General features: G+C 40.6%; 1 protein-coding gene across 1 annotated transcript in view; it reads left to right on the plus strand.

Annotated features, from left to right (window-relative positions):
- Window positions 1-8902: 8902 nt before the first annotated feature.
- JHY (junctional cadherin complex regulator) overlaps window positions 8903-17411 on the plus strand; it is a 76660-nt gene continuing 68151 nt past the window's right edge. Inside the window, exons 1-2 of the mRNA XM_040258237.1 lie at window positions 8903-8974; window positions 11430-11845. Coding sequence (XP_040114171.1) covers window positions 11520-11845 — 326 coding nt within the window. The 5' untranslated portion in view covers window positions 8903-8974; window positions 11430-11519. The remainder of the gene's footprint in view (window positions 8975-11429; window positions 11846-17411) is intronic.

The raw sequence follows: 17411 nt of genomic DNA on the forward strand, positions 1-17411 counted from the left end.
TTTATTTCAGATGTGACAATGCCATTGTGGTAATTTAAAAATTATCTCTTAGATGCATCCTAAGTACTTATGGATAAAACTGTACAGCAGCTTGGATTTAAGAGTTGACTCATTGGAAAAGACTTTGATGCTGGGAGGGATTGGGGGCAGAAGAAGAAGGGGACGACCAAGGATGAGATGGCTGGATGGCATCACTGACTCGATGGACGCGAGTCTGAGTGAACTCTGGGAGTTGGTGATGGACAGGGAGGCCTGGCATGCTGCGATTCATGGGGTCGCGAAGAGTCGGACACGACTGAGTGCCTGAACCGAACTGAACTGTTGGGAGTACAGAACAGTATGCATAGAAGCAAGATCACTCACAGATTGATCTTGAAGCTGAACGAAGGTTACCTATGAGTTCATTATACCTTTCTCTCTACTGTTGTATGTTTTTAAACTGTCATAATAAAAATGCCTTAAAATTATTTTTGGACAAGCAAACCAAGGAAACAAAACAGAGGAAGAAAAGCAATCATCACTTGTTAATCTGTATTCCTAAGAACCATCCTATGGGATCATCTTGTTCCTAAAGCTTTTGATGCCAGCAGGCAGAATTCACCCACACACACACCCTCAGGCTCGCCCAGCTCTAACTAGTTCTCCTAGAACATTGTTAGCATTCTCTGCACATCTGCCTGTTGAATTGCATTGTCTGTATAAACATATATTTATCACAACTTCACTCTTCTAGAATTCTCAAGACGGGTTATTCTAAACAAGCAAATTTTTCTGCATGATTGAGAGGTTATCCCTTGAAATTTAAAACATTTTAATATTTTAGATAAAAATCTTTGTAAAATATATTGCATGACTTTTACATTTCTAGTATTAAACTGGCCTATTCTTTATGGGTTTTGAAAATTAATCATTATGAAAATTAATCATGCTTACTGTAGTACTGGGATTCTCACAGAGGATTTTCAGCTATACAGTGGCTTGCTGCCTACACCAAAGGACCCTCAGGTGGCTTTGGGTCTTTCTGAACATCTCTTATGTCACTCGTGTTCCTTCACTTCCTGGTACTGTCCTTTCTGTCCTCAGAGTGCCATCTCTCCCCATTCCTAATTTATTACTTTGAATTTAACATGTAAGTGAAGGAACAAGACACTTCAACTTGTTAGAATTACAGAGTAACCACACTTTCCAGCTATGTGCTCAGTTGACTCAATGGACATGAATTTGAGCAGACTCTGGACAGGGAAGCCTGGCATGCTGCAGTCTGTGGGGTTGCAAACAGACCCACAAAACAGTCTATTTTAATAATTTTTTGACCTGTTTTTCTCATTCTTCTTTGTTTTTCAGTTCAGCATCAGATTGCCAGCTTAATTCTGAACAGATGATACATGCAAAGGCACTTTGCAAACCCCGGAAATTGCTAATCATACATAAATTATCATCGTTATTTCCATGAAAGTCACTCAGTTGTCTCTGACTCCTTGCGACTCCATGGGCTGTAGCCTGCCAGGCTCCTCTGTCCATAAAATTCTCCAGGCAAGAATACTGGAGTGGGTAGCCATTCCCTTCTCCAGGGGATCTTCTGACCCAGGAATCAAACCGGAATCTCCTGCATTGCTGATGGATTCTTGACCATCTGAGCTACCAGGGAAGCAGGAGATAAAAACGACGCACTCTATGGCTTTATTTGTTCATATGCTTCCACTTTATAATCACTGTTCTGCTTATAAATTCGCTGTCTCTCAGCTTCAAACATACTCATGTACTTGGCTGTCATGCTGGGTTAGACTCTGCAAACCTTTTACCTTGGCCAGTCACTCCTTGTTAGGCTCTGCCAGTAGAGGACAGTAGAGAGACACTACACTTCCCCAGCGTCCTCTACCTCTCAGAATCATCCTGAGGTTTCTTCACGCCCACAGCTCAGCCTGTTTCAGTAGCAGCAGTTGGGGCAAATTTTCCCAGTGCTCCCAAAAGCACTCTTCAAAAGCCTCTTAAAGACACCAGCACTCACCAGCTTGGAATCTTCTCCTTCTCCCAGCTCTGGCCCCTTCCTTCCAGCTTCCAGGTGATCATTACAAATTCTTCCCTGTGTTATCACAGAAATAGGGGCAGTGGTTGATTCCTGTACCTACTGTTTCAAGGACACCTGGATTCCTTTTTGCTACTTCAGGTAATAAATCTTCATGTTAAATTATTTCCATTAAAATTACTGCTGTTGGGCTTCCCTGGTGGCTCAGTGGTAAAGAATCCACGTGCTAGTGCAAGAGATCTGCATGTCTGAGATTATTGCTATTTCTCCCAGCAATCTTGATTCCAGCTTGTGCTTCTTCCAGCCCAGCATTTCTCATGATGTACTCTGCATATAAGTTAAATAAGCAGGGTGACAATATACAGCCTTGACGTACACCTTTTCCTATTTGGAACCAGTCTGTTGTTCCATGTCCAGTTCTAACTGTTGCTTCCTCACCTGCATATAAGTTTCTCAAGAGGCAGGTCAGGTGGTCTGGTATTCCCATCTCTTTCAGAATTTTCCACAGTTTATTGTGATCCACACAGTCAAAGGCTTTGGCATAGTCAATAAAGCAGAAATAGATGTTTTTCTGGAATTCTCTTGCTTTTTCCATGATCCAGCGGATGTTGGCCATTTGATTTCTGGTTCCTCTGCCTTTTCTAAAACCAGCTTGAACATCAGGGAGTTCACAGTTCACGTATTGCTGAAGCCTGGCTTGGAGAATTTTGAGCATTACTTTACTAGCGTGTGAGATGAGTGCAATGGTGCGGTAGTTTGAGCATTCTTTGCCATTGCCTTTCTTTGGGATTGGAATGAAAACTGACCTTTTCCAGTCCTGTGGCCACTGCTGAGTTTTCCAAATTTGCTGGCATATTGAGTGCAGCACTTTTCACAGCATCATCTTTCAGAATTTGAAAGAGCTCAACTGGAATTCCATCACCTCCACTAGCTTTGTTCATAGTGATGCTTCCTAAGGCCCACTTGGCTTCACATTCCAGGATGTCTGGCTCTAGGTGAGTGATCACACCATCGTGATTATCTGGGTCGTGAAGCTCTTTTTTGTACAGTTCTTCTGTGTATTCTTGCCACCTCTTCTTAATATCTTCTGCTTCTGTTAGGTCCATACCATTTCTGTCCTTTATCGAGCCCATCTTTGCATGAAATGTTCCCTTGGTATCTCTAATTTTCTTGAAGAGATCTCTAGTCTTTCCCATTCTGCTGTTTTCCTCTATTTCTTTGCACTGATTGCTGAGGAAGGCTTTCTTATCTCTCCTTGCTATTCTTTGGAACTCTGCATTCAGATGCTTATATCTTTCCTTTTCTCCTTTGCTTTTCACTTTTCTTCTTTTCACAGCTATTTGTAAGGCCTCCTCAGACAGCCACTTTGCTTTTTTGCATTTCTTTTTCTTGGGGATGGTCTTGATCCCTGTCTCCTGTACAATGTCATGAACCTCATTCCATAGTTCATCAGGCATTCTGTCTATCAGATGCAGCCCCTTAAATCTATTTCTCACTTCCACTGTATAATCATAAGGGATTTGATTTAGGTCATACCTGAATGGTCTAGTGGTTTTCCATACTTTCTTCAATTTGAGTCTGAATTTGGTAATAAGGAGTTCATGATCTGAGCCACAGTCAGCTCCCTGGTCTTGTTTTTGCTGACTGTATAGAGCTTCTCCATCTTTGACTGCAAAGAATATAATCAATCTGATTTCAGTGTTGACCATCTGGTGATGTCCATGTGTACAGTCTTCTCTTGTGTTGCTGGAAGTGGGTGTTTGCTATGACCAGTGCGTTCTCTTGGCAAAACTCTATTAGCCTTTGCCCTGCTTCATTCCGTACTCAAAGACTAAATTTGCCTGTTACTCCAGGTGTTTCTTGACTTCCTACTTTTGCATTCCAGTCCCCTATAATGAAAGGGACATCTTTTTTGGGTGTTTGTTAGTTCTAAAAGGTCTTGTAGGTCTTCATAGAACTGTTCAACTTCAGCTTCTTCAGCATTACTGGTTGGGGCATAGGCTTGGATTACCATGATATTGAATGGTTTGCCTTGGAAACGAACAGAGATCATTCTGTCGTTTTGGAGACTACATCCAAGTAGTGCATTTCAGACTCTTTTGTTGACCATGATGGCTGCTCCATTTCTCCTAAGGAGTAGATACAGTAGTAGATATAATGGTCATCTGAGTTACCCATTCCAGTCCATTTTAGTTCGCTGATTCCTAGAATGTCGAAGTTCACTCTTGCCATCTCCTGTTTGACCACTTCCAATTTGCCTTGATTCATGGACCTAACATTCCAGGTCCCTTCACTTCATGGGAAATAGATGGGGAAACAGTGGAAACAATGGCTGACTTTATTTTTTTTGAGCTCCAAAATCACTGCAGATGGTGACTGCAGCTATGAAATTAAAAGACACTTACTCCTTGGAAGGAAATTTATGACCAACCTAGATAGCATATTCAAAAGCAGAGACATTATTTTGCCAACAAAGGTCTGTCTAATCAAGGCTATGGTTTTCCCAGTAGTCATGTATGGATGTGGGAGTTGGACTGTGAAGAAAACTGAGCGCCAAAGAACTGATGCTTTTGAACTGTGGTGTTGGAGAAGACTCTTGAGAGTCCCTTGGACTACAAGGAGATCCAACCAGTCCATCCTAAAGGAGATCAGTCCTGGGTGTTCATTGGAAGGACTGATGCTAAAGCTGAAACTCCAATACTTTGGCCACCTCATGCGAAGAATTGACTCACTGGAAACGACCCTGATGCTGGGAGGTGTTGGGGGCAGGAGTAGAAGGGGACAACAGAGGATGAGATGGCTGAATGGCATTACCAACTCAATGGACATGAGTTTGAGTGAACTCTGGGAGTTGGTGATGGACAGGGAGGCCTGGCATGCTGTGATTCATGGGGTCACAAAGAGTCCGACACAACTGAGCGACTGAACTGAACTGAATGCAAGAGATGCAAGTTTGACCCTTGGGTCAGGAAGATCCCCTGGAGGAGGAAATGGCAACCCACTCCAGTATTCTTGCCTGGCAAATCCCATGGACAGAGGAGCCTGGCGGGCTACAGCTACATAACTTAGCAACTAAATCACCACCAATATCAACTGTATAATATGCTGGACAGGACTATCCTTGTGGTCCAGTGGTTAAGAATGCTACCAGTGCAGGGGACACAGGTTCAATCCCTGGTCTGGGAAGATCCTACATGCTGTGGGGCAACTAAGCCACCACATCAAAACCAAGAGTAGGGCCCACTGACTGCAACTAGAGAAAGCTTGCACACAGCAACAAAGACCCAGCACAACCAAAAATAAGACTAAAAATTTTAAAGGCTGGACAGAATAACATCAATGCTTTCAGCAACCTTGCTTTCATTTCTTCAAGTAACATTGAGGTCCTGTTATATACTCACTCCCTGCTGTCAGAAACATTTTGTTTTTAATCTAACTCTAATATAAAGCAGAATAAAAAGCAGCAAAATTGAGTACTCGAGATATTTTTCAACACTCTGTGTTTGCTATCATTAATGACACCACTAGTATTGAAGAATTTTTGCATCTTTGAAGATAGTTAATCAAATATCTTTGTGGATTTAACACTATTTTAATATGAATACAATCCTCAATCCTTCTTTACTCTTCTTTGAACATTTTTAATAGTGAAACATTCTACATACACATAAATGTACAGCTTAATAAATTGCTATAAAATGAATATCTAGGTAGCTAGCATTAAGTAAGGAAATATAATCTCAAATTGGCAAAATGGTTGTCTGAGGAGACCTTATAAATAGCTGAGAAAAGAAGAGAAGCAAAAGGTAAAGGAGAAAAGGAAAGACATACCCATCTGAATGCAGAGTTCCAAAGAACAGCAAAGAGAGGTAAGAAAACCTTTTTATGTGAACAATGCAAAGAAATAGAGAAACTATACTTAATATTTTGTAATAACCTATAATGGAAAATAATCTAAAAGAGAATACAAATATCTAGATATATGGAGATGTATAAATGTATATAAATATATATATGATATATATATATAACAATCACTTTGCTGTATGCTTGAAAGTAACACAATACTGTAAATCAACTAAACTTCAAAAGAATTCATTAAAAAAGTGCCACTGTGGAGGGGTTCTCTAGTGTCCAGTGGTTAAGAATCCATCTTGCAATGCAAGGGATACAGGTTTGATCCCTGGGCTGGGAAGATCCCACAGGCTGCAGAACAACTAGGCCCGTGTGCCGTAATTACTGAGCCAGTGGCATTCTAGAGCCTGAGAGCCGAGACTTCTGATGCCTGTGTGCCTAGAGCCTGTGCTCCACCAAGAGAAGCCTGCACACCGCCAACAGAGTAGCCCCTACTCGCAGCAACTAGAGAATGCCCGTGTGCAGCAACGAAGACCCACCACAGCCAAAAAATAAATAAACAAATCTATTTTAAATGCTACTGTTAAAAAAAAAAATTTCCAAATCAGTCAGGGGCCTCTTTGTCAGCTCCAACTATATTTATTTCAATAAAATACAAGAAAGTGGGAGGAAGGAAATTACTTTAAGTTTTTGTAATGCAATTTGACCAGCAAATAATAAATCATTGTTGAACTAAAAGTCAAAGGTGACAGAAAATAGATATTTTTAAAAATAATAATAGCATCAACCACAAGCATATGAAACAAAATTAGGATGTAGCTTTTATCTTGTCAACAATACATTCCTAAGTCATAATCAAATCAAACAAATCAAGCAGTGTTGTAGGGTTCAATTATTTTACCATAATAAAGGTTATATTTCCCTTGTCAAAAAATCTAACTCTAATAAAAAGCAGAATAAAAATAGCAAAATTGAGTACTAATGATATTTTCCAATTCTCTGTGTTTCCTATCATTAATGAGGCAACTGGTATTGAAGAACTGAAGAATTCTTGTATCTTTGAAGACAGTTATCCATATCTATTTGTGGTTTTAATGCTGTTATATGAATATAATTCCCAACCCTTCCTTTCTTTACTCTTCTTTGAGGATTTTTTAAATAGTGAAATATTCTACACATACATAAGTGTATAGCTTAATGAATTGTTCTGAAATGAATATCTACATAACCAGCATTAAAAGTCAGAAAATACAATCTCAAAGGCACTCTATCCCCAAGTCCCCACCCTGCCCTGCCCACCAGAACTGACCACAATCCTAAGTTTATGAGATTCACTTTTTTAATATAATTTTCTCCACTAAGTATCCCTGGAGAAGGAAATGGCAATCCACTCCAGTACTCTTGCCTGGAAAATTCCATGAACAGAGGAGCCCGGTGGGCTATAGTCCATGGGGTCGCAATGAGTTGGACACTTTTTTTTTCTTTTTCTTCACCTTCTTTTTCTTTTCCACTAAGTATGCATCCATAACCGTAATGCAGTTCAATTTTGCCTTTTAAAACTATTTATGTGCAAAATCATACAATGTATTGGGTTGTTTAACTCAATGTTGTATTTTAATATGCCTCTGTCTTATTGCATGCAGATGTAGTTCATTAATTTTTGCTACTGTATAGTATGTCAGCATATGAAATCAGTTCAGTCACTCAGTCATGTCCAACTCTTTGTGACCCCATGGACTGCAGCACCCCAGGCCTCCCTGTCCATCATCAACTCCCGGAGTTTACTCAAATTCATGTCCATTGAGTCGGTGATGCCACCCAACCATCTCATCCTCTGTTGTTCCCTTCTCCTCCCGCCTTCAATCTTTCCCAGCATCAGGGTCTTTTCAAATGAGTTAGTTCTTCACATCAGGTGGCCGAAGTATTGGAGTTTCAGCTTCAACATCAGTCCTTCCAATGAATATTCAAGACTGATTTCCTTTAGGATGGACTGCTTGGATCTTCTTGCTGTCCAAGGGACTCTCAAGAATCTTCACCAACACCACAGTTCAAAAGCATCAGTTCTTTGGTGCTCAGCTTTCTTTATAGTTCAACTCTCACATCCTTACATGACTCCAGGAAAAACCACAGTTTTGACTAGACAGACCTTTGTTGGCAAAGTAATGTCTCTGCTTTTTAATATGCTGTCTAGGTTGGTCATAACTTTTCTTCCAAGGAGCAAGTATCTTTTAATTTCATGGCTGCAGTCACCATCTGCAGTGATTTGGGAAATACTACGATTAAATTAACTATTTTATTGTTGATGAATATTTCAGTTATTTCCAGTTTGGGTGCACATAAGCATATGCAGGTGGGAGGTAAACACCTAAAAAGTGAAATCGCTGAATCACAGGGTGTACACATCCAAGCTAATGTGAAGCCATTTTCCAAAGTATCTGCACGAACTCACACTCCCATCTGCAGTATATGAGGCATCTTTGCCCTATCATCCTCCCCAACCCTGGGCGCTGTCTAGTATTTTAATGTTTGCCCACATGGTGAGTGTGGCTGGTATGCACAGTGGCTTTACTTCATCCTCTTCTGATTATTAACCTTTTCCATCCACAACACATAGTTATTGGCCACTGGATTTCTTCTGTGAAATTTCTGTTCAAATCATCTGCCCATTTTTAAATTGGATTCTTTGCTTTCTTAATTTGTAGGAGTTCTTTACATACTCCCTTCCCACTCGGTGGCCTGTCTTCCCTTGCTTTTCAACTTTGGAAAAGCCAGTATGGGCTGCGAGCGGCTTCATTGGCAGCTCCGGGATCCTGGGAGCTGTGCCCTAGACGCGGTCATCACAACCCGTCCCCACCTCTCCACCTGGACGGGCTAGACCCGGCACTGTGTCATGGGGGATGCCGGGATGGACAGCACAGGCCCCGCCCCCTCGCTGAGGCCCCGCCCACAGCCGGGCGGCCAGAGTCGCGCGGGGCTGGCTCTGTTGGCCCCGGTCTCCAGGGCAGCACTGGGAGACGCAGGGCGGGACCGGGAGGCGCCAGCACTGAGGATGCGGGGCCTCCAGGGTCGCGGCAGCCAGGAACGCCCGGCAAGGTGACAGGCGGTTGCCTCCCAAACAGGGTGTGTGGTGCGCCCGAGTAGGGGTTGGGGGTGGGCGGTGGGACCGTGGATGGGGACAGGAAAAAACCTCTCGAGGAAAGTGATCCAGGTGGGGAGAAAAGAGAGCCCACAAGCGGGAGCCCTTGGGACCCAGATGGGAAGAACAGACGGTGGCCGAGGCAAGGACGGAGCCCAGGGGCCGATGGTCGGGATCTGGAAAGACTGGCGCCCAGACTCCCAGAACAGCCCCAATCTGCGCTGATCAGGCCGGTCCGGAGCATCAGACCCACCGGATCACCCATCACTTCCTGGGCCTTAAAGCGCTGCCGGCTGCCGTGGAGGGAGGAAATAACGCCTTTGGGCAGCTTAGGACTTGTTCCAAAACAGGGTAACTTTTCCTCTGCACTCGTCTTGGTGGATGAACCCTTAAAGCAGGGCTACATTTCACCTACAGAAGGAAGTGTGTTCCTCCCAGTACTAATGTAATGGGCTGGGCCCAAGGATCTTGATGGCACCCCTTGGGAACGAGGGGTTTCTTGGTGCCACTGGTTTATCCCTGTCTGTCTTGTTTACTTAGGAGATGTGTCAGCCGGTCTTTGTCTGAAATTTCAGTGAAAAACTTTGTCCAGTAGGGAGCCACATTCACTGCATTTAGAAGTCCCACTTTCTAGTTTATTTCAGCCATCAGCTTTTCCTTTTTTAATCCCATGCTTTTATAAAATCACACCTCCACAGATGACCCAACTTGGATGGTATCTGGCTTTGCTCTCTTCATCAGCTCCCAAACATCAACAACAAAAATTGTATCTTTTCCTATGAACATTTTTAACTGATTAACTCCAAGAAACCCTAGTCTATTTAAGAAATGAAGAGAAATTGAAGGGACTGAATTATTTCATGAAGGAGCAGTTCCAAATTGAAATACAATAATTATTTCAAGCTTTTTTAAGATCCCAAGTACAGTGACTTGAACTCTTAAACATGTATTATTACAAACTGCTTTGGTTAAAATGTGTTAGTATTTGAGGGATTTGCTGCTTTCTAAAAATATCCTAAAAGCAAAGGTTGATCCATTTCTCAAAATTAAAATAATATGGTAAAATGAAATATATATTTTTAAAATAAGGCAATTAATATAAACAGTTTGACAAATAATATGTAAGTCTACCAAGAGGGGGGAACTTTAAGTTAAAAAGAAAACCATAGATATTTAAACATCATATGTATTTCAATATGAATGTTACCTTTGGTCTCTTTTGTTTGTTAAGGTGCTTTCCTCCAAGGAGTTGAGGATGTTCCATAGAAACATTAGCAACAAGGTCAACTAGGACTAAAAAGAAGGTCATGTTATTTAATTAAAGAAAGGATTTGCCAAAAGAATAGGAGTAGACCATTAAAAGAAATTTTACAGTAATCTCTGATCAGAAAGGTTGTTTCTGTTATCTGACCTACAGGGGGAAAAAATGGCATAAAGGCAGTGAGATAGAAGACAGAGCAAACAGAAATGCCAGCTAGAGATGAAAGGAAGCACAATCCAAAAACATCATTTCCTTTCAATCGTATCTGAACTCAAAGCACCCTTTCCGTAAACCATCTCATGGGTCTTTATGACAGCCCTTTGAGACAGGGAGGGCTCACTTGGAATCATGCTCTTAAGCGAGTTAGAAGGGACCCCAGCTGTATTCAGGCCAATCTTCCACCCAGGCAACACTCCCCAGGACAGCATCCCTTTCAGGTCCACGTGGATACCCAGCCTCTGCTATGAATCACTGAATGGCAGACCACAAGGCCATCAAATCTTCTGTTGAACAGTTTTGATCACTTTCATGGGGTTTTTATTAACACTGAGCTGAAGTTGATCTCCATGTTACATCCACTTAAATTACATATTCCTACCTGGTAGCAACCTGGATATCAAAAAGTCTTTCACATGAAAAGTCAGCCAGTATAGGTCTAGGAACAAACTAGCTTCATCATCTTTTCAGTTCCAACTGTGGAAACCATACTGTCTCCCCCTCCTTTATTTTCCAAAAGGCAGACCGTGAACCTGCTTTACTCTGTCCATAAATACTACTGAACACGGCATATATATATCAGTGCCCCGGGTATTGGAAATAAGGCATTGAAGTACTATCCATAATAACCCATTTGGTTTTGTCCAATCTTTTCTGTAACAGGCTCTTGGAAGCTAGAAAAAGGATTCCAGTCATTTGATTTCCTCAATAAAGCTGCATTTGATTATTCAGACTGTTTATGAGCTCTGCAGCAGAAGTGTTCCTGTAAATGGAAAAACACAATAGTGTTTCCAATAGACCTTTCTCATACTTACAAAAGGGTGCATACAAAAGCCTGTAGATAATATAATGAGGTTCTCTTACTTAAGTTTTTGATTAATATTAGAATTAGAGATTTTAATTATCACAGAATAACATAAATATAACTTTTTTAGGCAAATGCTTTTGTGAACCACAACTTTAAATATCCCGCCAGCTGCTGCCATCCAGAGAGAATCCCTGTTCATTTTTGTATTTTTCTCGAGATGAGTCATAGTAAATTCATTCCCAAGCTGTCTATTCAATCTCCTACACACCACACCAACTTAAAGGTCCAGTCCACAGAGCCATCTTTTAAGAAAGAAGACTTACATTTGATTTCAAAAGACTCTTTGGAATCTGACTCAGAAAGCCCCACTCAAAAGATCAAGTCCTGGTCTAACCTTGAAGACCAAATTCAGGACAACGACATGGAGCCTGACAGCCTAGAGGAGGAGAGCTTGAGTGAGATGGAAGAGGAAGCAAGCAGAAAAGCAGCTCAGAGGACCTACAAGGAAAACCTCCACACCCAAGACGCTGGTGCAATTAACAGGTAAGGAATCGGCTTGTGTAAGAAACAGTGGGTTCTGAGATGCACTGTTACATAATTATTGGTACTGTCCCAAGTGAAATTAAGGACGGGCTCTTGTTTGGGGATTTTTTTTTTATAGTGGATATAATTGATTTACAATGTTGTATTACTTTCAGGTATGCAAAGTGATTCAGTTATAGGTATACATATATCTAATTCTTTTTTCATTCTTTTCCCATTCTTTTTTCAGTATTACCAAATATTGAGTAGAACTCCCTGTACTATACAGTAGATCCCTGTTGATTATCTGTTTTATTTATAGTAGTGTGTACATGTTAATTGCAAACTCTTCGTTTATCCCTCCCCCTCAACAACCTTTCCCCTTTGGCAACCAGAAGTTCATTTTCTAAGTCTATGAGTCTGTTTCTGAACAGGCTCTTGTAACGAGCTCCTTTGTAATGTGTGTGAGACAGATCTCCAAGCAGTTAAGGACAGCTTGGAGCCAAGATTTTTGATGAGAATAGTTATTAATGATAAGGACATTTGTATTTCTTATGCTCCTTACTTCCTGTCCATATTCCAAGTGTCCATATTCCAAGGTGCTATGACTTCACCTTGGAGAAATCCCAGAAAGCCTAATCTAGAAAAGTGCCATGACTTTGGACTCAGGTGTTCTTGAGTTAGTCGAGGCAATGGTGTTTAGTGTATAATTTGAAATAAGTCCCTTTTAGTCTTTTGCAGCTCATTTTTTCTCTCTTGTGAAATGAGCTAGCCTGCTTCTCTCACAAGACTGCCATCACGTCAGTGAAATACATTGCTGGGGGGAACTTGAGACCTCTACCTGAGCCAGGAGAGGTCTACCTTCCTGGGCTTATATAATCACAGAGATTTGATTTCTATAACCATCAGTATTTAGGGTGTATTCATTTTATGCTAGAAGCTACCAAAACATCTAAGAAGATATAAATGAGTTAAATATTATTCAGTTTTAATGAAAATATAAATGACACACTAGAGTATTGAAGTTCAAAGCCACTGATTAGAAAGGGATCTTGGGATGGTGGTAAGTTACAAAGCATCTGAAGCAGACCAAGTGGTTTCAGATTCTGCCACTGACTAGTTGTGTGACCTTGGCTAAGCCCAGTTAAACTCTGTGCCTCAGCTCCTCATCAGCAAAAATGGGATAATAATAGTAGTTATCTCACAGTTTATTGTGAGGCTAAAATCAGTGTGTGTGTGTGTGTATGTTTCAGATACATATATATATATGTATGTATGTATATATATATGTGTGTGTATATATATATATATATATATATAAAGTACTTCAAACAGTGACTCTTAATAAGTTATGTATGTGTTAGATTTTTTTAAAAAAACACTATTCTACCATGGGTTTGTTTTTTTTTTTTTTTTTTCATAAAACCAAAGCTGAAGGGTTGAGGAGGAGCAATGATACAAAGTCAGAAATAGGGCTTAATTTTGTTAGCCAAGTAATAAGGGTGTATGGGAATTGTAGGAAATAATGCCTTACCTTATTCTCTTAAGTTTAAGGAAACAATTTTTACAAATGTGCAGTATAAACTGTGTTTATTTTTTTGAATTGGAATATAGCTGCGTTACCATGTTGTATTAGTTTCTGCTGTACAACAAAGTGAATCAGCTATGTATACATATATCCCCTCTCTCCTGGATCTTCTTTGTGTTAGATGATTTTTAACTTAGGGCTAAAATAAATTGAGGAAAGTTTATTGGAAGGCTTATAACTTGGGCAGGCCGGGTTTTGGAAACTAGGCAAGATTTGGGGAAAAAAGAACAGAATTAACATGAGTGTATGTGGCCCATTGAGCCCCATTTGATGACAGAGGGTGTTTTTTGAATGTAGGGAAATTAGAGGAGGAGCCTGCTTACAAGGGCCTTTGTGGATACCACCAACCCATGCCACGGATGTGACACCAAACACAGAACTCAAATGATGTTTCCCAAGAGTACACTCCTGGCGCAGGCTTTCATGGGAGCCAGAATGAGAGCCTAGCCCTACATCTTTTCCCCCTTTCTTCGTTCCTTCTTTCTTTCACTGAAGATACCAAGTTGAATCGAGCCCATCTGCTTCTTAGGGGCTGTCAGAGTAGAGTAAGTCCCCTATATACGAACCTTCAAGTCATGAACTTTCAAAGATATGAACATATTATAAACCCTAACAGTACAGTGCCATAAAGGCAATTTTGTTAGTTGGGTACCGAGGGTAGCTTTGTTAGACTTACAAATAAATTGGACTTAACTAACTGATCTTAACTTATCTTAACTGATTTAACCATCTTGCAATGGAACTCATTCGTATATAGGAGACTTACTGACAAGTGATAAATGCTATAATGAGGTGCAGCCACAGAGTTAGGGGGTGAAAGAGGCTAGGAAGGCTTTAACCAGCTCGCCACCCCTGACTGAATGGGGTTGGGTATACCCAGAGGAGAAAATGCAGGTTCTTGGGGAGGACAATAAGATGAAGCATTATTCAAGGAAGACTATTCTGCAAGCTGGTGCATTATGAATTAGACGGTAAAAACACAGCAAAGAGACCACCAGATGGTAGTAATTATAATGACAACAGTAATAGTAACGTCATCTCTTTTGAAAGGCCATTGTAACTTCACTCAATTCTTCATTGCAATCCCACAAGAAAGTGCTGCTATTCCCATTGTACAGGTCAGGAAAATGAAGCTGACAGAGATGAAGTCACCTAACATCAGAGTGCTTTGTTACTGATGTTGAGGGTTTCTTTTTTTTTTTTTTTTAAATATTCATTTATTTACTTTAGCCATGCCGTGCAGCCTGCAGAATCTTAGTTCCCCAACCGGGGATTGAACTTGGGCCACAGCAGTGAAAGAGCCAAGTCCTAACCACTGGACCACTAGGGAATTCCCTGAGGTTTTAAGTTAAGAAAACATTCTAACCCACAGAAAAGTACAGAGAAAAATACCCTCTCACCCTTATTGTCATATTTGTTTCAGATATATTTCTTAAAACATAAAATGTTGCAGATAGTTTCCTCGTTCCTCTTCTCACACCCCCCTTCCTCCTCAGAGATAACCAACACATACTTTTATTCTGGCCTTGCCGCGCAGCCTGTGGGATCTCAGTTTCCTGATCAGGGACAAGACCCTCATGGCGGAAGCATAGAGTCTTAACCACTGGACCACCAGGGAAGTTCCAACCAATACATACTCTTACAGGAGTGTATTTCCCTCATAGCAATTTTTAATTCATTTCCTTCACAGCTAATGAGTGGAGACATATGTATATCAAGAATTGCTAGGACTTGGTGACAGTTTAGAACTGGGGTTGGAAAGAACAAGAGAAGGCAAAGATTACTTTAAGGTTCTGACAACAAAAGCATTGACAGAATACTTGTCCTGAGCCCAATTCCTGTGCCAGACACTTGACATATATCATCTTATTTAATCCTTTTGGCAGCCCCAACAGGTGGACACTATCATGATCCCATCTTAGAGACTGCAAATGAGGCTTACAGAAGCTGGTTATTTATTTTACCAGGGGCGTGGCAGAGCAGCAAACTCCTGTAGTCTGACTCTATGCTTTAAACCATGTTTTTATTGTAGCACTAATCTAAGAGAGACATAGTCTCCTAGGTAATAAATGGTAGTTTTATTTATAGAAACAGGGCATCGGAAAGGATAGGTATTCTTGTCTGTACTTTTACGAGGAAGAAACCAAGGCAAGGATCCATTATGTGACCTCATTTCCCCAATGTTGAGTTTTTCCTCTTTGAACAGTGCTCAGAGACCTGACATTAACCTTGCTTTTTACCCAAGGACAATGTAAATACTATTCAATGTATTTTTTAAATTTATTTCTTTATTGAAGGATAATTGCCTTATAGAATTTTGTTTTCTGTCAAACCTCAACATGAATCAGCCACAGGTATACATATATCCTCTCCCTTTTGAACCTCCCTCCCGTTTCCCTCCCCATCCCACCCCTCTAGGTGGATACAGAGCCCCTGTTTGAGTTTCCTGAGTCATACAGCAAACTCCCATTGGCTATCTATTTTACATATGCTGATGTTACTCTTTCCATACATCTCACCCTCTCCTCCTCTCTCCTCATGTCCATAAGTCTATTCTCTTATCTGTTTCTCCACTGCTGCCCTATAAATTCCTCAGTACCATTTTTCTAGATTATGTATATATGCATTAGAATACAACATTTATCTTTCTCTTTCTGACTCACTTCACTCTGTATAGTAGGTTCTAGGTTCATCCACCTTATCAGAACTGACTCAAATGCATTCCTTTTTATGGCTGAGTAATATTCCATTGTGTATTTGTACCACAACTGCTTTATCCATTCATCCGTCGATGGACATCTAGGTTGCTTCCAGGTTGCTTCCATGTTCTAGCTGTAGTAAATGGTGCTGCAGTGAACAATGGGATACATGTGTCTGTTTCAATTTTGGTTTCCTCAGGGTATATGCCTAGGGGTGGGATTGCTGGGTTATGGGGTGGCTTTATTTCTAGTTTTTTAAGGAATCTCCATACCATCTTCCATAGTGGCTGTATCAATTTACATTGCCACCAACAGTGCAAGAGCGTTCCCTTTTCTCCACACCCTCTCCAGCATTTATTGTTTGTAGACTTTTTGATGACGGCCATTCTGACCAGTGTGAGGTGGTATCTCACTGTAGTTTTGATTTGCATTTCTCTAATAATGAGCGATGTGGAGCATCTTTTCATGTGTTTGTTAGCCATCTGTATGTCTTCTTTGGAGAAATGTCTGTTTAGGTCTTTTCCCCCACTTTTTGATTGGGTTGTTTGTTTTTCTGGCATTGAGTTGTATGAGCTGCTTGTATATTTTGGAAATTAATCCTTTGTCAGTTGTTTCATTTGCTATTATTTTCTCCCATTCTGAGGGTTGTCTTTTTCACCTTGCTTACAGTTCTCTTTGCTGTGCAAAAGCTTTTAAGTTTAATCAGATCCCACTTGTTTACTTTTGTTTTTATTTCCATTACTCTAGGAGGTGGGTCATAGAGGATCTTGCTTAGATTTATGTCATCAAATGTTCTGCCTATGTTTTCTTCTAAGAGTTTTATAGTTTCTGGTCTTACATTCAGGTCTTTAATCCATTTTGAGTTTATCTTTGTGTATGGTATTAGGAACTGTTCTAATTTCATTCTTTTACATGTAGCTGTCCAGTTTTCCCAGAACCATTTATTGAAGAGGCTGTCTTTGCCCCATTGTATATTCTTGCCTCCTTTGTCAAAAATAAGGTACCCACAGGTAGATGGGTTTATTTCTGGGTTTTCTATCTTGTTCCATTGGTCTATATTTCTGTTTTTGCACCAGAACCATACTGTCTTGATGACTGCAGCTTTGTAGTATAATCTGAAGTCAGGAAGGTTGATTCCTCCAGCTCAATGCTTCTTTCTCAAGACTGCTTTGGCTATTTGGGGTCTTTTGTGTTTCCATTAGAACTGGACGTGGAACAACAGACTGGTTTCATATAGGAAAAGGAGTACATCAAGGCTGTATATTGTCACCCTGCTTATTTAACTTATATGCAGAGTACA

The sequence above is a fragment of the Oryx dammah genome, unplaced genomic scaffold, assembly GCF_014754425.2.
Source record: "Oryx dammah isolate SB20612 unplaced genomic scaffold, SCBI_Odam_1.1 HiC_scaffold_17, whole genome shotgun sequence".
Taxonomy (NCBI): Eukaryota; Metazoa; Chordata; class Mammalia; order Artiodactyla; family Bovidae; genus Oryx; species Oryx dammah.